Below are 26,791 nucleotides of genomic sequence, written 5' to 3'. Positions count from 1 at the left end.
TTTTGGTCTCTGTCCTTTCTTGCCAGTAGGGGGCTCTGTACTCTTGTGTCCGGCAGTCTTCCTACCACTTGGGATATTTTGCGGTCATTTTCTAAGAGAGCTGCCCCTCCCTATCCCAACGTTGGCAAATGCGGCTGCTAATTCCATTACCCTAGAATCTAGATTCTAAAGAATATGCTTGATTTATAATGCAAATATTTATAAATATTTTATAATTAAATAATAAATCCCTTCTGCCTTCATGAAACTCCCAGTTCCGGGTACTTTACAATGAAAATAGGCCTATTTTTCTACAGGCCCTTCTCTATGGAGTTTGAACAAACTGTAGTACTCTGAGCTAAATTTAAATAGGTTAAAAATTGCTTTTTTGAAATATTCATATGCTGTCTTCCATTTATCTAATAAGAGATATGTGACCCCAGCTAATTTCCCAGGCAAATTGTCAAAAAGTGTGTGTGGAGTGCCTGGGTGGTTCAGTCAGTTAAGTGTCTGCCTTCGGCTCAGGTCATGATCCGGGAGTCCTGGGATCAAGTCCTGCATTGGGCTCCCTGCTCAGTGGGGAGTCTGCTCCCCTTGCTTGTACTCTCTCTCTGTCAAATCAATCAATTAATTAATTAATTAAAAAGTGTGAGTGCTCTTCCTGGCAGAGTCTTCATGGCTGCCATTTTTTTTCTCAGTGGAATGGAGGAAATCAGATTCCCCCTTCCACATATAAAAAAATCGTTTAGGGGTGACTTTAGTAATTGTCCACATCGTTGGCCACTGAGCACTCTTTGCTTAATGATTACTTGAAGAGTCAGCTGCAGAATGAAGCCATATTTAGGTGATGATAGCCCCATGACTTCAACACAAAACCTGAAGGTTGAAGTCATCCCTCATCAATATGGTACATTTCATCCTGCTCTAGGCCTCCATTAATACCATCTACCCTCCCTCCCTCTAAAATCTTGTCAAAGAAATATCTACCTGTAAGTCATTCACACCAGTTTGGCCACTGTTTTGAAGGATACGGTTTGAAAAGACATTATTTTACATCCTCCTGTCAATGTGGTTGTGTGTATTAAGTCTTAGAGCCAGACCTCCATGCTGTGCTTCTTCAGAGAGTAACTAGGTCTATCTCAGAACCAGAGAGTTTTTTTATCCACAACTCATTGCATTTCTCTACCTAGAACACATTCCTTCACAGCAGCTGGTTCCACATTTGCTATTTACCCATTCCTTTAAGCACCACCATTACCACCACCCCACCTCAACACCACCGCTCCCCCCACTGTCCCCCACCCTGTGGCCAGTACCTGTAGAAGCTGTAAGAGAAGCTTGCAGGAAATCTACCTATCTGCCAAAACCAACACTTTACTGCTAGTGAATATATATTAAGGGGAAGGTATATATTAAGGGGAGAACAGCATCTAGCTACTTTTCTTACACAAGTATATCACCTGCTCAGCTAAAACTGAGATGACCAGCACTAGGGTTCCTCCAGGTCTTGAAAACCACTGACCACATGGCTTACTCTTATCAGTCAGAATGCTTTGTATTGCAAGTGATGGAAAATGATTTAAATGATTTAAAATGATTTAAATAACAAAAGCAAATTAGCTCATAACTCATGCAACTCCGAGGTCCAGAGTGAGGCTGGCTTGAAGAGGCTTGAAACTACAATGCAAACCATGTCACTAAGGACTGGGTTTCTCTCCATGTCTCCACTCAGTGTTCACTTCATTCTCTGTCTCTACATCAGGGCCCTAGGGTAGTTCTAGAATCCTCTTGTGATAGATAACGAAATGACTGCAGCAGTTCTAGCACATTCCATCACACTACACAGTCTGGGCAGATGCAAGTAGTTCCTAAAGAATTGAGAGGATTTCCTAGAAGTCCTAGCTGTGACTAAAATACGTGACCAACCATGAACAAATAACGTATTGAGAAAATGAGATTAGAGCTGAGGAAAGAAAATAAGACAAGTACTGGATTTCAGGGTAATGGAAACAATGTCCATAAAAGCTTCCTACACATATGCATGTACCCTGTCTTCCATAACTCCCCATACTACTTGACACCGGTGAGAGAAAACTTTGCTCATCTTAAACTGATGTAATTTTTCAGTTTTCAACTCAGGTAACCACTCTCCCTAGGTTATCTCATCTACTGCCAAGGCCTTAAATATCTTCCACTAAAGCAATACATTCAGGCCAGGAACTTTCTCCTGAATGTTAAAGAGATTATGTCCAATCAACCAGATATCTACATTTGTTTTGCTCAAGAACATTTCAAACTCTTATTTTTTAAAAAACAATCCTTATCTCTTAGAGATACATACTGAAATAGTTACAGAAGAAATGATAGGATTTTGGGATTTGCTTCCAAGTCCTCCAGTGGAGACAGGTTGAGCTGAAATAAAATGAAAATGGTAGTTGTTGAAGCCAAAGGTGGGTATGCATGAAATTTTTATACTATTCTTTCTGCTTTTGTGTATGTTTGACTGTTTTCATAAGAAACTTTCTAGAGGTACCTCAAACTCAACCTGTTTGTGAAAGTTAAGATATAGATTCAGCCACACAAATAGAGATTGAAAATAATACTGGCTCTACAGGAGAAAGGATATTTCTCTTTCATGTAAAAGTCTGGTATATCACTCCATAGTGTCTGGGGCCCAAGTTCCTTCCATCCTATTGCTCCACTATCTATCTGCATGGTGTTCTTTTGGTGTCCATGGTCCCAGGTGGCTCAATGTCATCACATTTTGAGAAGCAAAAAGGAAAAGAGGAAGAAAGTATAGCAATCCTTTAAGAGTGCAACCCAGATGGGGCACCTGGGTGGCTCAGTCAGTTAAGCCTCCGACTCTTGATTTTGGCTCAGATCATGATCTCAGGGTCATGAGATGGAGCCCCGCCTCAGGCCGTGTCAGTCTCCATGCTCAGCGGGGAGTCTACCGCTCTCCCTCTCCCTCTGCCCCTCCCCATGCTCTCTCTCTGTTTGCTCTCTCTCTCCCATAAATAACTAAATAAATCTTAAAAAAAAAAAAAGAGTGCAACCCAGAAGTCACAAACATTACTCCCACTCAGATCCCATTGCTCAGGACTTAATCATATGAATAATTGAGCTGCAAGCAAGGCTGGGAAATATATTGTCTTTCGGAGTAGCCATGTGCCAAGCTAAAGACTTCTTTTTTTTTTTTAAGATTTATTTATTATTTATTTTGAGAGAGTGAGAATGAGAGAGAGAGAGAGTACATGAGAGGGGGGAGGGTCAGAGGGAGAAGCAGACTCCCTGCTGAGCAGGGAACCCGATGTGGGACTCGATCCCAGGACTCCAGGATCATGACCTGAGCCAAAGGCAGTCGCTTAACCAACTGAGCCACCCAGGCGTCCCAAGCTAAAGACTTCTAATACTAAGAAAGAAGAGAAAAGATATTGAGGGGCAACTAAGTCTCTGGCCCGCTTTTCCCACTCAGTCATCCAAATATTCATGTGCACCCTTCTTCCCAAGCATTTATTTTCTGGGGAGAGAAACCACCGAAGTCCCATCCAGCTTCTGCATCCAGTTCAAAGTTCACAGTCTCTAGGTAATTCTCAGTCCTATTATAACGTCCATATATAAATCATCATGGTCTGGTAGCCTATAAACTAAAAGACAAGAGATCTGCCCTCCAACCTTCCTGTTATAAATTGTAGAGCAGGAATGGGGTAGCCAATATGCACATATAATTTAAATCTATTTGAAGAAAGGAAGAATGGGAAGAAAACAACAGCCTCTGGTTCATAGCAATCATCAAATCCCTCAGAGCAGTAATTAAAAGACTTCCTGTCCTGCTGGTGGAGTTAAGTTCCTAGGTTATCCCATCTGGCAGTTGGTATTCTTGTTGCCTGGGGGAGTCGGGGGGGGGGCAGTGGAGACCTCTCTCCTGAATCCTTGTCCCTTCCTCTCCATGACCCCAGTTTTTGTCCTATGGGAGGTTCTTCTTGTCCATTTGTCTCCACGGCCACACCTGAAGTAGGCTTTGCAGAATGTGTCCTACTTAAGGCCGCTTAGTTTTCAAAAGGGACTTCTGTGTACAGGCGTGGGGGCCTTTGTGCAGTAATCAAAGAGCCCATGGTTTCCTCTAGACATTTGTTTAAGTCTGAAGACTGATTTTTTTATGGAAAAGGCATGGAAATAGACTCTTCCCTAAAGCCTCCAGAAAGGAACCTTGCCCTGCCAACACCCTGATTTTAGGCCAGGCAGACCCATTTCAGACTTCTGAGTTCCAGAACTGTAAGATAATAAATCTGGGTTGTTTTAAGCCACTAGGTTTGTGGTCTTTTGTTACAGCAGCCATAGGAATAACACATGAACTTTCTACTTGTTAACACAGGGAAGCTAAAGAAGGATGTGAGCTAGAGGGGCAAGGAGGGGCATGTTGGTGACACCTCTGCTCCCGACTCTTTGAACACACCCTCGTGGGCCACATGGAGGTACGTGCCATAAAGCCAGCAGTAACAGCTTCCCAGCAGGTATATTAGACAAGCCCAGACTGCAGACTCTTCATCAGATCGGTCTTTTTTCTCCACTCTTCTGTCTCTGGCTTTTCAATTCCTGGCATAATTCTCTGATTTCTAATATCTGTCTCTGACCCTCACCCTCAGTCTGGAGATCCAGAATACTCTTCTGCAGCTCACTCAGCTCAGCAATCCATATGCCTCTGTGTTTGGCATGCTCCCTTGATTCCTGTGACATTCACAATTTCAGGCAATAGACCTCCCCCACCACCAGCCTGGCTGGTCCTTATGACTTAGGCAAGCAGGGATTCAGGGAAGAACAATGTTGTGTTCATACAAATGGGGTATTATGTTATGAAAGACTTTGCATCAAATAAATCACAAATTTGACCCATTAAATATAAAAATATATATATAAACAACTAGAAAAGCCTGTAACACCTAGGAATTGTAATAAGCTGCTCAAGTCTTATAAAAGAGAAATGAATGTCCTATCTGCATAGATTTCCTAAGAAGACCAACTACACTATGAAGAATATAATCAGCATATTAAATTCAACATTATTAAATCATACATTTCACTTACCCGGGGCAAATATGTTAATTACATACATATTAATAACTAATTAGACATTCAATTAATGCCTTGCTGATGCCTTCCTTGTATATTATAATAACTTTGACGGAAAAATTTTTTTTTTTAAGATTTTACTTATTTATTTGACAGAGAGAGTGAGAGAGCACAAGCAGGGGGAAAGGTAGAGGGAGAGGGAGAAGCAGGCTCCCCGCCAAGCAGGGAGCCCGACGCAGGGCTCGATCCCAGGACCCTGAGATCATGACCCTAGCCGAAGGCAGACGCCCAACCATCTGAGCCACCCAGGTGCCCCTGACGGAAAAATCTAAGGGATCCCAGTGCCATTAAAAATGATTCTGGAGAGGCATGGAATTGGCGGCTGTGGGCTGGGATGAACGGTGCCCTCAGTGGAGACTGGGGAGCCGAGCTGGACCCGTGACCAGTACAATGGGAGCAGTTGGACTGGCCATTGCTGCTGCAGGATTTGCAGGCCCTTATATTTTGCAAGCCATGAAACACATGGAGCCTCAAGTAAAACAAGTTTTTCAAAGTCTACCAAAATCTGTCTTCAGCGGTGGCTATTAGAAAGGTGGGTTTGAACCCAAAATGATGAAACAGAAGCAGTGTTAATAGTAGGCATAAACCATAAACCTTATTGCCAATGAAGAGGAAATAAGAGATGCTCACCAACTAATTATGCTTTTAAATCCAACCCAGACAGGGTTGGATCTCCTTATTGAGCAGCCAAAATCAATGAAGCTAAAGATTTACTAGACGGTCAAGCTAAAAAATGAAGTAATTGTGTGGTGAATTTTAAGTTCTGGTTTGTTTCTGTATATAAGTGTCAGCTTTTATAATAAAATTGCCTCAAAGCTACATGCTTTAAAAAAAATATTCTGGGGTGCCTGGGTGGCTCAGTTGGTTGGGCGACTGCCTTCGGCTCAGGTCATGATCCTGGAATCCCTGGATCTAGTCCCGCATCGGGGTCCCTTTCTCGGCAGGGAGTCTGCTTCTCCCTCTGACCCTAACCCCTCTCATGTGCTCTTTCTCTCATTCTCTCTCTCAAATAAATAAATAAAATCTTTAAAAAAATATTCTGAAATATGATTACTGTCACAGCATCTCTAAGTGAGACAACTTAATATCACGAACAACTTAAATATTCAACAAGAGAACAATAGCTAAGTTAGTTATGCACAGCCATAAAATATCATTTGATCATTCAAATTTATCTTTAGAAAAAATCTTAGTAATATGAGAAATTGCTTATTTTATAGTAAATGAATAACGAAAGATGGGGAATGATACACGGTATCATTTCAACTTTGTAAAAATAGGCAGTGAGAAATAGGGTAAAGTCACACAAAGATAATATATACCCATTAAAGTGATACAAAGGATATTTATTGATATAAAAAGACATTTACATTATATCCTTGGGTGAAAAGGAGGCACACATCATGACACCATTTTTTAAAACAAATGTATATTTCTTCATCACAATAGAGGAAAGATATACATGAAATGGTAATAGGATTATCTCTAGTTATAATGCTAATTTTTACTTTCCCCTTTTTACTTTTCAGCGTTGTCTACATTTTTCTATAATTATCATATATCAGTTTCCTATGGCATATAAAAAAAATACGCAGTTACTTCCAGTCAGGGAAAGAAGCAAAGGAAAATACTCAAATACTCAAAAAATACTCAAAGAAAATACCCAATATGTTAGTAGTAATTGCCTCTACACAGTGATTTTCCTTTTACCTTTTTATTTTTTATGCATTCCAACATTACTTGAAAGAAGATACATCACTAGGTACAAATTTCCAGTTATAAGATAAGTAAGGACTGAAGATGTAATGTACACAATGACTGTGGTTAACACTGCTGCATGGTATATTTGAAGGTTGTTACGAGAGTAGATTCTAAGGGTTTTTAATCACAAGAAACGAATACTGCTTTTCTTTTTTAGTATCTATATGAGATGGTGGATGTTAACTAAATTTATTGTAGTTATTATTTCACAATATATATAAATCAAAGTATGATGCTGTACACCTTAAACTTATACACTGTCATATGTCAATTATATCTTAATAAAACTGGGAAAAATAAAAAAGAAGATACATTGCTGTCTTTATTTTTATTAATGGTTAAATTCTCTTAAATTTTCTTATCTGATATTAACATCACTATACCAGCTTTTTTTCAGCTACATTTGCTTGACACATCGTTTTGTATCCGTTTATTTTTATTTTTTATTTTTTTTAAAGATTTTTATTTATTTATTGAGAGAGAGAGAGAATGGTAGAGAGAGAGCATGAGAAGGAGGAAGGTCAGAGGGAGAAGGGAGCCTGATGCGGGACTCGATCCCAGGACTCCAGGATCATGACCTGAGCCGAAGGCAGTCGCTTAACCAACTGAACCACCCAGGCACCCATGTATCCGTTTATTTTTAAATTGTCTGTGCATCTTTGTTTAGGTGCGTCTCCTATGTGATGTCAAGATCATTTTGACTCTGATAATCTAGGTCTTTTAATTGATGAGTTTTTTTGATGTACAGTGTTTGTGTCCTGTTTTATTTGGACATAAACTACTATCTTATTTTGTTTTTTCTGTTTATACTTCTGTTTTTCTTTCTTTTCTCCTTCCCTGGCTCCTGTTCGATGAGCAAAAAATTTCCATCTCCCCACCACCTTTTTGCTCCCTGATGTGAAGGCTATATATTATGTTTCTCTGATTTGGGAGGCCACCTTTAATTTTTTTAATAACATTTAACACACATAACAATTCAATATATATTTTTTCTGACAATGTCAGATGTTATTCAATAGTTCTTTTTTTAAATTTAAAAAAAAATTTTACTTATTTATTTGTCAGAGAGAGAGAGCACAAGCAGGGGGAGTGGCAGACAGAGGGAGAAGCAGACCCCTGCTGAGCAAGGAGCCCACTGGGGGACTCGATCCCGGGACATCGGGACCACGACCTGACGTGAAGGCAGGTGATTAACCGACTGAAGCCACCTAGGCACCCCAATAGTTCTTTTTTTTTAATTTAAAGATTTTATTTATTTATTTGAGAGAGAGAGAGAGCACGTGGGAGAGAACATGAGCAGGGTGAGGGGCAAAGGGAGAAGCAGACTCCTTGCTGAGCAGGGCTCGATCCTGGGACTCCAGGATCATGACCTGAGCCAAAGGCAGATGCTTAACCAACTGAGCCACCCAGGCGCCCCTTCAATAGTTCTATCATACTCCAGAACAGAATCTTAGCACAGGCTATTTCCAGCTTTCCATCTTTACCATTCTGGCTTTTGCCCACATTTATTGTCTCATGGTTGCAATACAATTGCCCTAACTCCATTAGGTACCAAGTTTACATTCAAAACAGAAAAAAGACGGGAAGAAAGGTTATATCTATCCTATTTATTAAGAAAGCAAAACTTTTCCCATATTCTACTGTGGAAATTTCAACTAAGTTGTCTTGGCCAGAACCAAGTCACGATGCTATCCTAGCTGCAAAGAAGTTAGAAAAACTAAGGCAACAAAGTGTTTGCTAATAGATCAGGATTCTAGTCTCACTTTACGCAAAACTTGAATATGGCTCTTAAAGAGGGAAGAAAATGCATCCCTTCCACCATGTTCTGGAACAAATCACTTTCATCCGCTGTAAAATTAGCACATTGGATTAGATTATGTATATTGAATATTTGTAGTGATCAAAGTCTGCATCAGGGTAATAATAGCAGAGGGACACCTGGGTGGCTCAGATGGTTAAGCGTCTGCCTTCAGCTCAGGTCATGATCCCAGGGTCCTGAGATTGAGTCCCCCATGGAGCTCCTTGCTCAGCAAGGAGCCTGCTTCTCCCTCTTCCTGAACTGCTTGCTGCCCCCGCTGCTTGTGCTCTCTCTCTCTCTCTCTGACAAATAAATAAAGAAAATAAAAAAAAGGATAATAACAAAATAGAAGGTATTTGAGAAATATTGAAAGGAAGCAGAGCCTGGGTGACTCAGTCAGTTGGGCGTCTGGCTCTTGATTTAGGCTCAGGTAGTGATCTCAGGGTTATGAAATCAAGTCCCCTGTCAGCTTGTGCTCAGCTCGGAGTCTGCTTGTTTCTCTCTCTCCTTCTCCCTCTGCCGGCGCTTCTCAATAAATAAATAAATAAATAAATAAATAAATAAATAAATAAATAAAATCCTTTTTTTAAAAAGAAATATTTAAAGGAAAATTCAACAAGTCTGAGATTTAATGAACCTAGGCTTTTCAACAATTTGCATTTTTTCCCTTTCGCTTTTTTTCACCACCACCTAGTAACGCTTATATCTCAGTTCCAATTTCTTTCACTTGTTTACTCAAAGATTTGTGTGGTGGGACCAGCACTGTTTTACCACCAACCTGTTTAGGATTAGGTTTCCTCTTCTGCGAAAAAGAAAGAAAGAAAGAAAAAAAAACGTGGCGGGGGGGACTTGGATTCATAGGTCCTTCTTAGTTCTGAAATTTGTTGACTCTTTTTAACAATTCAATTCAGCCAACATTCATTAAATACCTTATTCAACTAAGGCATCCTTCCAGATGCTATGGGAATATAAAGATAAGAAAAATGTGTCCCTTGACCTCAAGGAATTCAGAGTATAAGAGGTGTGATATAAGGGTTTATCATCATTATTATCACTACTACCATCATCAGCACCTTATGTTCATTTTATTCAAGCCTGCTTTTTCCAAGGCCAATCTTAACATTGTTGGAGCCTAATGCAGAGACAATTTGTAACTTCACCCCAGGTATTTCTCTTCCTGGATCCATGTAATTGGGGTTGTTTCTTGATGAAGGGAGACAGCATACAGAAAAAGGAGTGAGTAGCAGAATTAGCTTCATTTTAGGGGGGTCTATGAAGATGAAATGGAGCTGGGGATACAATAGCTTGCTAGTCAGAACCGAAGCTCCATAATAGCTTACCTAGCTCGTGAGATGAAACATTTCTTCTTGACTCTGAGTGAGGAGGAGACATTTTTTAAAAACTAGTTATGCTCACTATTGAACAATTTAATCACTGAATTGGCCATGTGGAAAGCTTAACCAGAGTTGACTAATACATTTTAAATCTCATCACTTCTGAGCTTCGAATTTAGAACAAAACTGGTTCTGAAGTAAGCCTGGCCTAGAAAGATGCCTTCTCTGAAGTCGCTGCTCTCCACAAAGGTGGATGACAGCTTTTTGATCCCACAGGTGAACATACATGGGAGGCAACATTCGCTCATTTCTATACTTTCTGTGCTAGATATTTTCTTTGCTTCTCCAGACCTACTTCCCACCCTTTCCATCCTGCTCTCTGCTCCAGTGGGTGACCTTTATTGGCCATACCAATGGTACCTCCTCCCCTCCGACTTCCAATTGGGTTCAATCAGTGGGAGGCCCCACCAGGAGATCTAAGGTCAAGGAAGACGTAATGCCAGGATTAATTTTCCAGGATCTCTCCACTGTATGCCTGAAGGCTACAGCTGATTCAGGCAGCCTTCTCCAACAACTACAGATCTCTCTCTCTCTCTCTCTCTCTCTGAGTTTTAGTAATTGATTGCTCCCTTTATCCCTTCAGGCTTGCCCTGCAGTGCTTTGTCATCCTCTATTAGTTTCTCTTAACCCTGTCTGGACCCCCATAAATGGTTACTCCATTACATTCTTCTCCATTTCCCCATTGAGTGTACCAACTCTCTCCTGCCAGGTTCTGACTGACACATATTCCCAGAGATTCCAATGTAATATCTGTTCCTCTAAGGATTACGAGCTCCCCCATCTCTCACACTTTATATATACTTTCTAATTTGAGTTGTTGCTTATAAAGCAAGTATCTCAGGGGCTGGTGCATAATACTATGTGCTCAATAATTGTTGGTTTCTTTCTATTCCTCTATTTGAGGTAGATATTATGATCTTTATTTTTTTCAACAGGTCCCATTGAAGTTCAGTAACTCTTGCCCAAAGCACAGTTGAGTCTCAAATGACAGAGTTGGGTCTCAAACCAAGATCTGTTACATTACACGTTACCATGCCGCTTCTCACTACAGGATAATGAAATCTTACCTTTGTATTATTCATTCCTACCTACTACAGTGGCCCCCATGCAGTAGTTGCATTAAAAACATTTGTTGGATAGTAGAATGAATAAATTCTGTCATCATTTATACATTTATTTAGTTGCTGTATAAGTTGTATGAAAAAAAAGGTAAGATTACTAGTTTTGAGTCCCATTAACTCCATAAAAAGCAATTTTTGAGGTGCCCATTGGCTAAGAATCTGACTCTTGATCTCAGCTCAGGTCTTGATCTCAGGGTCCTGAGTTCCAGCCCGAGGTGGGGCTTCACACTGGGCATGAGCCTACTTAAAAAAAAAAAAGCAGTTTTTGATAGAAAAATATTTTCACTCATACTAATGTTATTGTATTTTGCTGAAGTCCACCTCTTCACATGGATTTTATCTTCATCTTCAGTAATTTCCAGAAATAAATCATTCAAAACACAAAGATGAATGCATTTTACATAGCACAAAAAAAGACCACTTGTATCAAACAATACATTTTAAAACCATGGTGAGAAATGTCTGTTTTTTATTTTTTTATTTTATTTTTTTAAAGATTTTATTTATTTATTTGAGAGAGAGAGAATGAGAGATAGAGAGCACGAGAGGGAAGAGGGTCAGAGGGAGAAGCAGACTCCCTGCTGAGCAGGGAGTCCGATGTGGGACTCGATCCCAGGACTCCAGGATCATGACCTGAGCCGAAGGCAGTCGCTTAACCAACTGAGCCACCCAGGCGCCCGAGAAATGTCTGTTTTTTAAACACAATTCACACAAGTGCTGAAAAATAGTTTATGGCAAAGCTACAGTGTAGCCTTCATATGCTTTTATTTTTCAATCAGGTATGTGACTCATTATTATTACAGGTTTCTAAATGTCACGCTCCATCCTGAGTCCAAGATAATGGCTATACTGCATTAAAAAATCTTAAATTTATGCTTTCTATTTTTTAAACATTTTACTTTTAATTTTTATTATTTTATTTTATTTTTTTTAGTGGGCTCCATGGGGCCTGAACTCACGACCTGAGATCAAGACCTGAGCGGAGATCAAGAGTTGGCCACTCAGCCAACTGAGCCACCCAAATGCCCCTATTTTTTTTTTAAAGTAAGCTCTATGCCCAACGTGGGACTTGAACTCACAACCCTCAGATCAAGAGTTGCACGCTCTACTGCCTGAGCCAGCCAGGTGCCTCTATGCTTTTCTATTTTTAAAAATAAGGTTGAGGGTGCCTGGGTGGCTCAGTTGGTTGGGCGACTGCCTTCGGCTCAAGTCATGATCCTGGAGTCCCGGGATCAGGTCCCACATCGGGCTCCCTGCTCAGCGGGGAGTCTTCTTCTCCCTCTGACCCTCTTCCCTCTCGTGCTCTCTCTCATTCTCTCTCAAATAAATAAATAAAATCTTAAAAAAAAAAATAAGGTTGAAATTGTGTCTTGATTATAAAGTTAATAAATACACACTGTAGCAATATTAAAAACACAGAAATGTATAAATAAGAAACTAAAAATACTCATAATCCCACTGTTCGAAAATGATGCTAACATTTGAACATGTTTCTATGCAGTATTTTGTCTGTATGTAATTGAGATGAACTTTTTTTTGGCCAGTAGCTGATCACCCTGGCAGTGTGTGCATGATTTTGTGCTATAAGTTTTTTTTTTAAGATTTTATTTATTCATTTGACAGAGAGACATAGTGAGAGAGGGAACACAAGCAGAGGGAATGGGAGAGGGAGAAGCAGGCTTCCCACTGAGCAGGGAGCCCAATGCAGGACCTGACCCCAGGATGCTGGGATCATGACCTGAGCCCAAGGCAGATGCTTAACGACTGAGCCACCAAAGCGCCCCGACTTTTGGGTTTTTTTACTTTCAGCCAAATGCATTCCAATGATATATCTGGGTGAATACCACATATACAATGCCAACGATATGGCAATGTTAGACCATTTATGACCTATAAAACCTGCACTTTTATATGGTACAGTCTAACAGAATTTGGTAACAGGAAGTGCTGTGTTGAAATGTGGAACCGGGGGCACCTGGCTGGCTCAGTAACAGAACATGCGACTCTTGATCTTGGGGTCATGAGTTCAAGCCCCATGTTGGGCATGGAGCTTACTTAACAAACAAAAAAATGTGGAACTGACTGATTCAAGGAGGGGCAGTGAAGGATGTTATGCCCCACTTCTCTGGTGTTGCAATAAGTCTTTCTTATTTAGCCATAGCAATTGGTTTAACTAATTATTTCTGGAGAATGCACATATATTCATTGGGATATGGAAAGATAATAGAGCATATATTTTTATTTTTTTATTTAAAAAACTGAAAAGTTAAGATTAACTAACATTTAATATAGGATTAGTGTCCTTGCTCAATTCATATGTCAAATGGTTTCATGTTACTAAGGTATGTGGCAGGGATAAATCTAGGTTTCCTGGGGGTTGATATATCCACATTTTGGGAGCTTTCTTAAAGAAAAGAGAGAGCCCAGTTACATAGACTTACATAGAGATTTTATTTTCTCACTTTAACTAAGTTAACCATCACAAAATGCCCAAGTGTTTTAAAAAAAATCCTAAGAAACCATGGTTCATTGCTAATACTAATAATGAAAGTACAAGTGAAAGACAAGAAAGTGTCAGAGCCAACACCTACTTCTAGTATGAATTCTTGTCAGTCCCATCATGAGATGAAAACAAAGATGATGTAATCAGATTTGACAAGAGCAGGACCCAAAATTTCAAGACTATTTGAAATATGAGTTTATATCCACTAATGATAATATAAGGCCCTTATAATAGTCATGCATTTAAAAAATCTTATTTATTGGAGTGCCTGGGTGGCTCAGTCAGTTAAGCAACTGACTCTTGATTTCTGCTCAGGTCATGACTTCAGGGTTGTGAGATCGAGCTTCACATCAGGCTCCATGCTCAACACGGAGTCTGCTTGAGATTCTCTCTCCTTTTCCCTCTGCCCCTCCCCCTGTTTGTGCTATCTCTCTGTAAAATAAATAAATAAAATCTTTTTAAAAACATTGTTTATTTTTTTAAAGATTTTATTTATTTAGTTTGAGAGTGAGAAAGAGAGAGAGAGAGCATGAGGGGGGGAGGGTCAGAGGGAGAAGCAGACTCCCCGCTGAGCAGGGAGCCTGATGTGGGACTCGATCCTGGGACTCCAGGATCATGACCTGAGCTGAAGGTAGTCACTTAACCAACTGAGCCACCCAGGTGCCCAAAACTTGTTTATTTCATCCTTCAAAATTATATATTTGCTCCAAGAAATAAGAAAAAAAAAAAGAAATAAAGCAAAATTATACATTTGTATGGGTGTTCGTGATATAAAAATGTTAATATAAAATGCCTTATAAAATAACACTTACATTTATATATATTATGGCTGCATGTTTAAAATGTTAGGGGTATTTTTTAAAGTTTGGGGAGCAGGGGCACCTGTGTGGTGCAGTTGGTTGGGTGTCCAACTCTTGGTTTCAGCTCAGGTGGTAATCTCAGGGTCATGGGATCAAGCCCCACATCAGGCTCTGTGCTCAGCTCAGAGTCTGCTTGAGATTCTCTCTCCTTCTCCCTCTGCCTCTCCCATTTGTGCTCTCTCAAATAAATAAATCTTTTAAAAAATTTTTAAAAATAAAAGTTTGGGGAGCATAGACCTAAACTATAACCTACAGTATGTTAGAACCAAAACCAAATTCCTACGGAGATTACGGCATGGACTGACTTGAAGTAAGTCAGAATGATAATAGGTGTTAAATATTTATGGATTTGGATTTGCCTTCTCCAACCATCAGGGCTTTGTCTATGTGTTGTCCTCTAAGAAGGGGGTTATGTTAGAGAAGCTTTGGGGTGTCTGCTTGGCTCAGAGCAACTGTCTTCCACTGACAATTTTCTACCCTTTCCTAACTCACAGGGTAGATTTTGTAAGCTGTGTTTTTACTCTGTGACTCCTTCTCCTTAAACTTGATTGGACTAAAAGTAGGCTCCTGTAAAAATTGAGCTATCAGTTGCTTTCTCTTTAGATTTTGTAATTGAAACTAAGACAAGATCGCCATTTTCCTGAATGGCGCTTGTTTGAACGCAGGAGCTGAGGTTGCTATTGTTGCATAGACATGTGCATGGAAAAGGAGAGAAAGTTCTATACAGAGAAGAAGGACATGTATAGAGACCCTTAGAACATTATTTACCTCTTTCTAACCTCTTTGTTACTCTTCTTGAATATTTTGATTTTATATTGTTTATATTGTTGGAGTGACGTGATTGTGAGAAGGAGGGGGTCGCAGACAAGGAATGTGGGCAGCCTTTAGGAGACGGAAAAGGCAAACAAATGTATTCACCTCTAGAGCTTCCAGAAGGAACGCCACCACCTTGATTTTGGCCCAGTGAGATCCATTCTGGACTTCTGATCTCTGGAACTATAAGATAATGAATTGGTGGTGTTTCAAGCCACCACATTTCTGGTAATACCATTGTCAAATTGCTCTCAAGGCTCTCTGGACTTTGAATTCTGTGTAGATTTGAATAACAGGATTTCAAAACTGAGAGGGACCTTCATGGAGGACTAGAGGTAAAGGACTCATCTAAGGCTACCTAGCTGGTCAGTTGTCAAGTCAGGATAAAAATCCGAATCTCCAATCTTTCATCTATGTACATTCATAACCGTAAGATGTCTAGCAAAGACGGTGGTATATAGAAGTACTGAATAAGTATAGAGTTTTCGCTTGTTGTTTTTATTATTATGCATTTTCTTTTGTAATCTACAATATTTCATTTCTTGAACACTGCCAAGTAAGCAGATAGCCTGTAACAACATTTTATTTTTTATTATTATTTTTTTTAGAGGGGGAGGGGGAAAGAGGGAGAGAGGGAGAGAACCAGCACAGGGGTGAGAGGGGCAGAGGGTGAGAAAGAATCTTAAGCAGGCTCCCCGCGCAGCCCAACACAGGGCTCAATCTCATGACTCTGAGATCAAGACCTGAGCTAAGATCAAGAGTCAGATGCTTAACCAACTGGGCCACCGAGGTGCCGCTGTAACATGTTAAAATCCTCAAAAAGCCAGCCAGGGAGTGAGGAATTACCTGGCCAAGATGTAGAAAGTCTAGGCCTATACATTCAGAGTGCTTTTGCATTTCAGATTCAAAAGAGTTGGCTGAGAGGTCACCTGGATGAGGGTGATCCTGTTTATTAGTGTCCGGAGATGCCCTGCAGAAAATAATGAAAATCCTCCTATGGAAAAAAAAATTATCCTAGGACTCACATTATTTCTTCAAGTATTTCTTTTTTTTTAAGATTTTATTTATTTATTTGAGAGAGAGAGAATGAGAGAGAGCACAAGAGGGAAGAGGGTCAGAAGGAGAAGCCAACTCCCTGCTGAGCAGGGAGCCCAATGCAGGACTCGATCCCAGGACTCCAGGATCATGACCTGAGCTGAAGGCAGTCACTTAACCAACTGAGCCACCCAGGTGCCCTATTTCTTCAAGTATTTCAATTATGATGTCCAGCACCCAAAGATAGGTAATAAGACAACATGAGTGAGGGGGCAGTTTGAACGAGACGAAGACAGAACCGAAGCCGGGCACAGGCAGTGGATGCGGTCCCGCCAAGAGCCGATGGCAGTGAACATATATTCAACATCAGTCACCAGTGATTACCTAAGTCGACATGACATGCTGGCCTGGATCAATGAGTCTCTTTGCAGCTGAATCTGATGAAGATCAAACAGTTGTGCTCAGGGACTGCCTACTGTCAGTTTATGGACATGTTGTTCCCTGGCTCCATTGCCTTGAAGAAAGTGAAAATCCAGGCTAAGCTAGAACATGAGTACATCCAGAACTTCAAAATACTACAAGCAGGTTTTAAGAGAATGGGTGTTGACAAAATAATTCCTGTAGACAAATTAGTAAAAGGAAAGATTCAGGACAATTTTGAATTTGTTCAGTGGTTCAAGAAGTTTTTTGATGCAAACTATGATGGAAAAGACTATGACCCCATAGCTGCCAGACAAGGTCAAGAAACTGCAGTGGCTCCCTCCCTTGTTGCTCCAGCTCTGAACAAACCCAAGAAACCTCTCAGCTCTAGCAGTGCAGCTCCACAGAGGCCCATTGCAACACGCAGAACTACTGCAACCCCTAAGGCTGGCCCAGGTGTGGTGCGAAAGAATCCTGGTGTGGGCAACGGGGATGACGAAGCAGCTGAATTGATACAGTAGGTCAACGCGTTGAAACTTACCGTCGAAGACTTGGAGAAAGAAAGAGATTTCTACTTTGGGAAGCTAAAGAACATTGAATTGATTTGCCAGGAGAATGAGGGGGAAAACAACCCGGTATTGCAGAGGATCGTGGACATTCTGTATGCTACAGATGAAGGCTTTGTGATACCTGATAGAAGGGGGCCCACAGGAGGAACAAGAAGAGTATTAACGGCCTGGACCAGCAGAGCAACATCCGAATTCTTCACTCCAAATCATGTGCTTAACTGTAAAATACCCCCTTTTATTATTCTTAGAGGACTCACTGGTTTCTTTTCATGAGCAAACAATACCTCTTCTTAAAGTGCACTTTGCAGACATTTCACCCCTTTTCCAAAGAGTTTGAGTTAGGAGCTTTTACCCTGTAGCAGAGCAGTATTAACATCCAGTTCGGTCACGTAGGGAACAAAGAGGCTGACCATGGGGCTGACCGTGTGGATGCTGGTAACACTGATTGCTGGAGAAGGTGTTTTTATGTGATACACTGAGGTGCAAACCTCAGTAGAGAAATGTAAAGACTGATTTGAATTTTAAGCTAATGTGAAATCTTGGCAGAGAATGTTTTAATAAATAAATGCCTTAAGAGTAAAAAAAAAAAAGACAACATGAGTGAGAAACATCATAAGGAACACAACGAATAGGCGTGCCTCCGTGGCTCAGTTGGTTAATCGTCCAACTGTTGATTTCAGCTCAGGGCCTGATCTCTGGGTTGTGAGATATAGCCGTGTTGGGCTGGGCGTAGAGTCTGCTTAAGATTCTCTCTCCCGGGGCGCCTGGGTGGCTCAGTTGGTTAAGCGACTGCCTTCGGCTCAGGTCATGATCCTGGAGTCCAGGGATCGAGTCCCACATCGGGTTCCCTGCTCGGCGGGGAGTCTGCTTCTCCCTCTGCCCCTCTTCCCTCTCATGCTTTCTATCTCTCATTCTCTCTCTCTCAAATAAATAAATAAAATCTTTAAAAAAAAAAAAAGATTCTCTCTCCCTCCCCCTGCCCACGCCTGCCTCTCTCTTTAAAAAAAAAAAAAAAAACCCATAACAAATAACTAAAACAAAGAACCAACAATACATTCAATGGGACTCCAGATATTGGAGTTAGCAGAGACCCAGATTGTATACCAATGATGACTACTACACTCAAAGAGATGAAAGCCAAGACTCACTGTTTGGGCAAAGAATAGAATGCTATAAAAATGAACATAACAGATTTTAAAAAGAATGAAATAGAAATTTTAAGACTTAGAATTACCAAAAACAAACCACCCCAAAACCAAAATTAATAGCTAAATAGATAAGTTTGACATCATGGGAGAATTAGTAATCTATTTTTTTGTTTCTATTTTTTTTTAACATAAGCTCTATACCCCATGTGGGGCTTAAACTCCTGACCCCAAGATCAAGAGTTGCATCCTCTATCAACTGAGCCAGCCAGGCACCCCCATTATTTTTTATTTATTTATTTTTATTTCTATTTGAGAATTAGTCATTTAGAAAATATATCAGAAAAAAAGCTACTCAAAATGAAGCTGGTAGAGATAAAAAAAAAAAGAGAAGGTAAGAGAAATGTGGATAATAAAGATTTAACATACATTTATTGGAGTTATAGAGGGAAAGAAGAAAGAGTGGGGCAGAAGCAATATTTGAAGAGGTAAAGGTTGAGAATTTTCCAGAACTCATGAAAGGCATCAATGTATTCAAGAAGCTCAGTGAATCCCAAGCATCATAAATAAAAAGAAATACACTTCCCCCCAAACATACATAGTAAAAGAGCAGAAAACCAAAAAATCTTAAAAGCGGCCGGGGGGGGGGGGAACCCCAATGACCTTCAAAGAAACAGTCACACTGACGGCTGATTTTTCGTAGGTAATGGTAGAAGTCAGAGCCCTGGAATGATTTTTAAGTGTACTGGAAGAACACACACTGCTCCTATCATCAAATCTCCCTTCTCCTGCCTCCTCTTTCACTTATAAGGACACTTGTGATTACTTTGGACTTACCAAGAAATCAAGGATAAGTCAAGCTCCTTTTCCAAGGTTAATAAAGTCACAGGTTCTGGGGATTGGGATATGGACATCTATGATGGGCCTATGGTGCCTACCCAAATCTAAAAAAAGGTCTCGCCCCTTATCATGAATGGCTCTTGTCTTCTATAAAGCCCCATGGAAAAAAGAAAATCAGTATTTCCAAGAAGTAGTAGAGGATAGGGCATTTTGCATATTACCTCATTTAAACTACCATCAACCTTCAATCTTGGTGAGGTAAATATTATTACCTCAAGTCTGAAGATTCTGAAATTGAACACGAGAGAGAGCTTAGGTAACTCACTGAGGTCATCTTGCTGGTAAACTGACTAGTAATTGTTATCCACATCACCACATTGGTCTCTAAGACTCCAACTAAGCTTCTTCCAACATACCAAGTACAGGTGGATATTCTTTGGCTCATCATTGTACAAAAGATTTCTGTATCTTAGCAAACACACTCTAATTTGGTGGCTTTTTAAATGGGTGAAAAAGAAATAAAGAATGGAGTAAGGTTTCTAACTGGAGAGACATCTTTGAATAAAATCCTGGTGGCAAAAACGGTCTGTATTGATCACGTGATCCCGGTTAAATCACTTACTTCTATTTGGCCTCAGTTCCCTCATTTGAAAAATCGATGTTTGGACCTAATGACACCTTTTCCAGTTCCCTTCTCGCTCAGACATTCTATGGTTCTGAGAAGCCCTTTGCCCCAAGATGCCTCTACCTTGTTGGGTGGGCTCTAGGATGACTGCTTTCAAGTTAGAGGCGTTTGAACTATTCAGAGAAAAACCAACTGCGATCCAAGGGGGGAAAAAACGAAGGGCAACGAACGGGAAAAAACGAAGGGCAACGAACGGGAAAAGAGATGAAAGGAGACGGTGACAGGGGATAGAGATGCAAACATAAATAGCATGCAAATAACCTAAGTCGCTTGCAAATTACTCAAGATAACAATCCACGGGAATCCAGCGTTTACTAGGCAAATGAAACTGCGGGTCTCTGAGGATGCAGGGATAAGAACGTTGTTTTCGCTCTCAAGGCGCTCACAGAATGCTGGGTTACACTTCGTATTTAATCATGGATATAAAACTTCCACCTCTCTAGAAGCCTTGGCTTTGAGAATTGTAAGCAAAACTGAGAATGAAAATATTACAAAACGTTTGAGTGTGCCAGAGGCAACGTGAAAACGCAGTCTCTGTAAACTGCTGGGACGTCCCCCCAAGCCCCAGGCCTAACCTAGACACACAAAAGAAAACGCCTCTGCCAGCAGAGACGCAAGCTTTTTCTCCTCGCCCGCCGAGCTGCCGGGCTGCAGACGCGACCGCCGCCCCCGGCCGCCCCCGCCTCGTCCCTCGGGCCTCGGAAGTGACGCAGCGCGCCCCGCCCCCGCCGCTAGATCCGCTGCTGCTGCCGCGGCGGGCAGACCTGCAGGAGGCGGCGGCGGCCTCGGCCGAGAGAAGATGGCGGACGGTGTGGACCACATAGACATTTACGCGGATGTGGGCGAAGAGTTCAACCAGGTACGTGAGGGCCCGGGCCCACGCCGCCGAAACGGGCGGCGCTGCGGTCCGGACGCTGACCCAGGGCCCGCCGCGGGCTGCGAGCCGGCGCGGCTGCAGACCGTGCGCCCTTGCCGCCTGTGGGCCGCGCCGTCCGAGCCCGGCGCGGCGCCCCCCTCGCCCCTCGTTCTACCGCGTCGTTTCGCGGACCGCGGATGCTGCTGCCCGCCGCAGGGTCCGGAGCGCGGACGCGGGCCGCCGTGCAGACGCCGCCGGCCCCTCCCTCGCAGCCGCCACCTCCCCATTGTTGGCGGCGGCCGGCGGGCGCTTCCCGCCGCGCTAGGCCCGGGCGGTGGGGCCGCGTGTGCGCGGCGGGGAGAACGGGCCGCCGCCGCGCCCCCTCCCCCGCCGCCGGGTCGAGGAGGAAGCCTGGCGGGACGCGCGCGGGGCGCCGCCTCTTCCCCGACCCTGCAGCTCGGGCTCCGATTCCTCTCGTCGCTCCATTTTGTCTCCCCGGCCGCGCACGGTCGCCTCATGGAAGGCCGCATTCATGGCCCTTTGTATCCCGCGCGCCCAGTTTCCTGGGCTCCTGCTCGCGTTTGCGACAGGTTTCGGCGTGGCGCCTTCTTCCTCCTTTCCTCACACTTTGTGAAGGCGGCTTCGGTGTGAGCACGTTTGCAACAAGTCCTTGGACTTTTGCACCATCGATCGTGTTTCAGAGTCGGTGCGCGGGGCCGTGCCTCGGTGGTCGAGGTCTTGCAGTGCTTTTGAGGCCCAGTTGTTGTTGGCTTTTGTGAGGAAAATACCTGTGAAGATAGATGGCCTGAGCTAAAAGGAAGACTTGGAAGCGTGTTGGTTGGATGGGGGGAGGGGGGAGATGGTAGCTCACCGAGAGATAAGAGGAGTGATTAAAATAAAGAACGTCCACCCGAAATTCTTTTAGTATAGTTTAAAAGGTTGTAAATAAGACCCGATTTTCAGAAGCAAATGTAAAATGCCCTCCGAGGGATCTGTTAATTTACGTTTTGAAAGGTTGGAGAAAGTGAGAATGGAAGGTTTTTCCGGTATCTCTCAAGCCACAGTTGCCTGGAAGAACTAGCCGCGGAGCTGTGATGTCTGATGTTGGGCATCCTTGCAAAAGATCTCGTTTGTTACTAGAGTAGTGACGTGTAAGCTCTAAGCCTGCTGTTCACATCTTTACTGCCTTTATGTAGTAACACATTTTAAAAAATTAAATTGTGCCTAACTGTAGTGCACCTAAAAGCTGGATTTTTTTATATTCCAGGTCTGTAAGAGAAGCTTGATAGAATTTTAGTGGTTTATGTTTTTTCTTTTTATTTTTTTCCCCCACTACGTTAGGACTTTATTTCTGACTAGGGGTTCAAGATTTTTTTTAAATGAGGGAAAGCTAGAAATCCTTAACTGTTGTTGTTTTCAGGAAAGACTTTGTGTCTCTGGTTTAAGTATTAGAAAAGAAAAATATTTTTCAATTAGCTTTAAATGGTTGCTACTCCGTTAAAGACTGGATGTTGTAATCAAACGTTAAGTTTTAAAATCTTAATTCTTTTTATTGTGTTTATATTTTAGAACTGTGATGACTGAGTTGTGTCAGTGGCAAATTAGAATATTATCTCGGGCACTCCAATCAGATGTTAATGCTTTTAAGATCAGTAGACAAAGACCTCTAGGGAATTTCTATTTATCAAATGGATATAACATTCCATCCAAAAGAGGGCCATACCTGAAAGTAAAGGAGCAATTAAATATTCAAGACTGTCTTCATTAGCTTTTCTTACAATACAGTTGCTTTGCCTTTTCCCCTATGATGAAAGAAGAATTTGGGTACAGTTTTAGAATTTGAGCTTTCTTGAGGACCTCTTCATGAAAGATTTTTTTTAGGCTTTCCCATACTTAATTTGGGATGGCCATTTCTCTAATACATATAGCTGGAAGGAGTGATACTTGCTTATCCTTGTGCAGTAACTAGTGCTGACTGAGCAGGAGGTGGGAAGAGATTAAAATTTTGTGGCCCTGATGAGGAACTGTTTTACAGGGTTCTCTTAAAAATGTAGCTTTTTGTTGACTTGAACTTACAGCAATTTTATCTCTCACATAGTTGTATTTTTTACCAGTAAAATCTTTATACTTTTGAAAAGATTAATGGGATTAAACAGAGGCTTTGTTTTTGTTAATATTTTGCATATTGTTGGCCTTTGTAATCTGCTTGCTGTGGTAATTCCTTTGCAAAATATGGCCACACAAGGATAGTTGGTTGTTTTCAAGGTCCATCCTCTTTTTTATAAAAATGTTAACTGTAATTGAAATATTTTCCTGAAAATGCATCAGAATTAGAAGCAACTACAGAATTATAACTGATGTAATTTTCTCTTTATTGTGAGCTGGTGACCTTATTTCTACTGGTTGCTATAGTAAACTATGACTCTTAACTGTAGTTGAGTAAAGTGTTTTACTAAGTATAACCAGTCGACTTATTTTGGCTTCTAAACTGCTGTAAACCTTCAAAAAAAAAAAAAAAAGTCCTTGTTCTTTACTGTGAGCTGCAGATTTAATTGCATTTGTGTACTTCGAAATTCTCTGTAGTCTGTATGTTCCATTTTCTTCTATTTTAAATGGTACCTTATGAAGCTTTTTTTTTTTTTCAGGTGTGTATTTTGGTTAAGCACAGTATAAACCTATTTCAAAAAGTATGAGACAGTCAGCTGTCTTAGAAGAAACTTTAATTTGGGGATGGGGTGAGAATAAGTTTAGTGAAACTATAGAGTTCCTTTCATCACCAGATGAATTTAAGAATGGAGAATAAAGTTGGAGAAAGAGAGAAGGCACAGGGGACTTGGCTATTCCTCATGGGTGCTCTTTAGTTCTTAAATTAAAGGTCTTTGAATGTAACCAAATTGAGAACAGTTAGTTGCTCCAGTGGAAGGAGAATTTGAACTACTTCCAACCTCTACCTTACTTGAATTTGGAGTTGAGAAGAAAACGGTTCTGTTTCAGCCTCTATAGTATGTGTCAGTCCAATTTGAACTGGGATTTGTACTTTAATGTGGTAGTTAATAACCTAATATTTAATAATTATAGACTTTTTAATTTTGACCAAGACTAAATAAAAAACTTTCAAACTCAGTTGTTCAAAATACATTTCTTGAATATCTGTTATATGCCAACAAGGAGGGATACAAAATTCAGATAGTCCCTACTCTTACAATGCACTGTAGTGGGGGCGAGAGACATCTACATAATTATAACACTCTGACAGGTCATGTGTTATAAAACTCCTTTATGTGTATCTTTATCTGTAGAATTTTTATTGATGGGGAAAGTCAAAAATTCTAGGAACCTCAGGAAAGTTTATACTGTATACATTGAAGTGTGTATTTTGCTTGTTTGGAAATCAAAAGCTCTTAATACCAGATTTAGTTATTGATCTGTCTAGTGGTAGGTCACTGGTAATAGTGATGATTTAGTAATTTGGCCACTGAGTTTTAAAATGAAAATATATATAGGTTATGGCCGGGGAAAAAGTTTGTTTAGAAATCTAAGAACCTAGACATCCTCATAAGTCAACTTGCCTTTATTTCATGAGTCATTATACTTTGTATCTACTCTAGCCAGTTGTCTAGCCGATTTTGGAAAGTGAGTTTCCTGGGCAAATGTCAGTGAAACCTTATTTCTGATAAATTTATGTTTAATAGAAAATCCTCTGAGATAAAGCTGTAAGGTTGAGAATGAGGTAGGTAGAGATTGATTCAGAAACTTTGGCAGAAATATTTAGGGGAACTAGAACTCTTCCCACTCAGTTTTATAATTTATGAGTGTAGTTTATTCAGCTGCCTATGAATTGTCCACCATTTGTGGTTTATGTGGCAAAAAGAAGTTGGCTTCTTTACCATTAGTTGATCTTTTTACAGGGATTATAAAACTAATTTTCAAATGTATTAGAACATAAGTAGATAAAAATCAGAAATATTTTCTATAAAGATAAATATGAATTCGATTATCTTCTGGATTTTCCATGCTAGTATTTTTCTTCCTTGGTAAAGAATACATTTTGTAAATGCAAAATGTAAACCTCCCCCCTTTATATTTCTCCAAATGGACATGGATTTTAAGTTCCTTTCTCTTTTTTTTCTTTTTCTTTCTTCTCCTCCTTTTTTAAATAGAGGGGCTTTGAAACAGGTGGCCTTTGCTGTACCATTACTGGTACTCTCGTATAATGGAGGGATGCTATTACAATTTAGGATCACCAAAAGCCATGTTGGGCTTGTCAGGGAGAATGAAGAATGTAGTACAGTTATTCCGTGGTGAGCCCAGTGATGGTATACAGAATTTATATACAGGACATCTGTTACGCTAAAATTTTGGGAGGTCATTAAGGAAAATATGTCTAAAAATAAATCCTTGGAGGGAAGAAGAAACATTGCCTTTAAAAGGGAGCTAATAGGATTTTGGTTATTTTACTATCCGTGTTAATTTTAAACTGTTTTCTCTAATGTGGCAACAGCTACTTGTACATCATGTAGAACGTAATATCGAAGTGTAAAATCTTAAAAGGATGCCTTGCCGTTAGAATGATTAGTGATTTAGAATGTAGGGAATGAAAAATATTACTGGATTTTTTTTTAACAAATCCTGAGTACTGTTACTTTATTGGAAGTTAATGTAATGTGCAGCTCTATCAGTAGATTAGTTACTATGAAAAGTAGATAGACTGGGCAGTATTTGACATCTAAAATACTTAGAGGGGCATTGTTGATTTTTGTTTGTTTTTGAATGCCATTAAAATTTCCTAAAGATATAATTGAAAAGATTCTTTCCAGAGTAGAACTTGACACTGTTGACCATTTCTCTTTGACAAAGTAGAAGTTATTTTTTTGTTCAGTAGATGTTCAGAGCTCACCTTCTTTGTATATGACCTATGATACACATTTTGCATAATTTCAGAATGTGTGTTTCCCTCCTTTTTAAAATGGGAACAGAAAATAGATGTGTTCTATATCTTTTTTTTAATGTGGAGGATAGATGTGATATGCTGAAGCTGAAAAGGAAGAGTACTGATACTTCAAGATATGTGCTTTGAGTTTCATTTTTAGTAATGGCAGCAGTTGTATTCAGATTCATTAATATTTTTTCACCACATCCAAATGCATACCGTTGGGGCTAGAAGTACAGGCTGTGGCCTTGGAACAGAGTGAAGCTAACTAGTCCACATGGAAATCAAACCCCAGGACCCTGGTCTCAATTAGCATCATACTTCAACCAATTGGAAGCAGTCCAACTACCAGACAAAATGGCTGATCCTAAATATTGGTAGAATCATATCAATGTGGAAAATTGGTTGGTGTCAACATAGGAATTCGTGGACGGACAAAAATAGTAAGTGATTGTGATTCACCAGGTTAGTGTAGCTGCGATTATGCTTGTAAATTATTGTCTACTTAAGTAAACATTTTCCTAGATTTACAACTAATGAAAAATCAATGTGTTAACCTGTTTCATGAAAGTGTAAAATTTAAATAATCCTTGCATTCTTTTTTACTCTCCCTCAGACCATATATTGTGATTATAATCTCTGCTGAGGAGGATGGAAACACAACTCCCTTTGAATAATAATAATAATTCCACTTGATGTGCAGAACTGGATTGCAAGAGTTTAAAATGCCCACTACTGCTTGTGGGAATCTTTTTAGTATCTTAAGTGTATGGAACCACTGCTTCAGCCACGCTACCTGAAGCTTCAGCTACACTGAAACTTCATAACAAAACTCATCCTCCTTTTTTCTAATTTTTACTGTCACTGCAATTTGAGCATGTTACTTTGTTTAACAAAAACTTAGTTCTAAAAGATTATTTTGATATTGCTGTACAAACAAAATAAAATCAAG

At 40.5% G+C, this 26,791-nt stretch overlaps 1 protein-coding gene and 2 pseudogenes across 4 annotated transcripts in view; all 3 read left to right on the top strand.

Annotated features, from left to right (window-relative positions):
• Positions 1 to 5,437: 5,437 nt before the first annotated feature.
• Positions 5,438 to 5,846, top strand: LOC112832186 (mitochondrial import inner membrane translocase subunit TIM14 pseudogene; annotated as a pseudogene).
• Positions 5,847 to 16,736: 10,890 nt separating this feature from the next.
• On the top strand, positions 16,737 to 17,680 carry LOC112832185 (microtubule-associated protein RP/EB family member 1 pseudogene; annotated as a pseudogene).
• Positions 17,681 to 20,787: 3,107 nt separating this feature from the next.
• CPSF6 (cleavage and polyadenylation specific factor 6) overlaps positions 20,788 to 26,791 on the top strand; it is a 34,827-nt gene continuing 28,823 nt past the window's right edge. For all 4 annotated transcript variants that reach the window (XM_025882718.2, XM_025882717.2, XM_025882716.2 and 1 more), the window contains exon 1: positions 20,788 to 20,912. In XM_025882718.2, coding sequence (XP_025738503.1) covers positions 20,853 to 20,912 — 60 coding nt within the window. In that variant the 5' untranslated portion in view covers positions 20,788 to 20,852. The remainder of the gene's footprint in view (positions 20,913 to 26,791) is intronic.

This window comes from Callorhinus ursinus, unplaced genomic scaffold (assembly GCF_003265705.2).
Source record: "Callorhinus ursinus isolate GAN/ISIS: 27379988/994484 unplaced genomic scaffold, GSC_fseal_2.0 scaffold14, whole genome shotgun sequence".
NCBI classification, from domain to species: Eukaryota; Metazoa; Chordata; class Mammalia; order Carnivora; family Otariidae; genus Callorhinus; species Callorhinus ursinus.
Note: the sequence above shows the minus strand (reverse complement) of the source record. Positions and strands in the feature narration are given on the sequence as shown.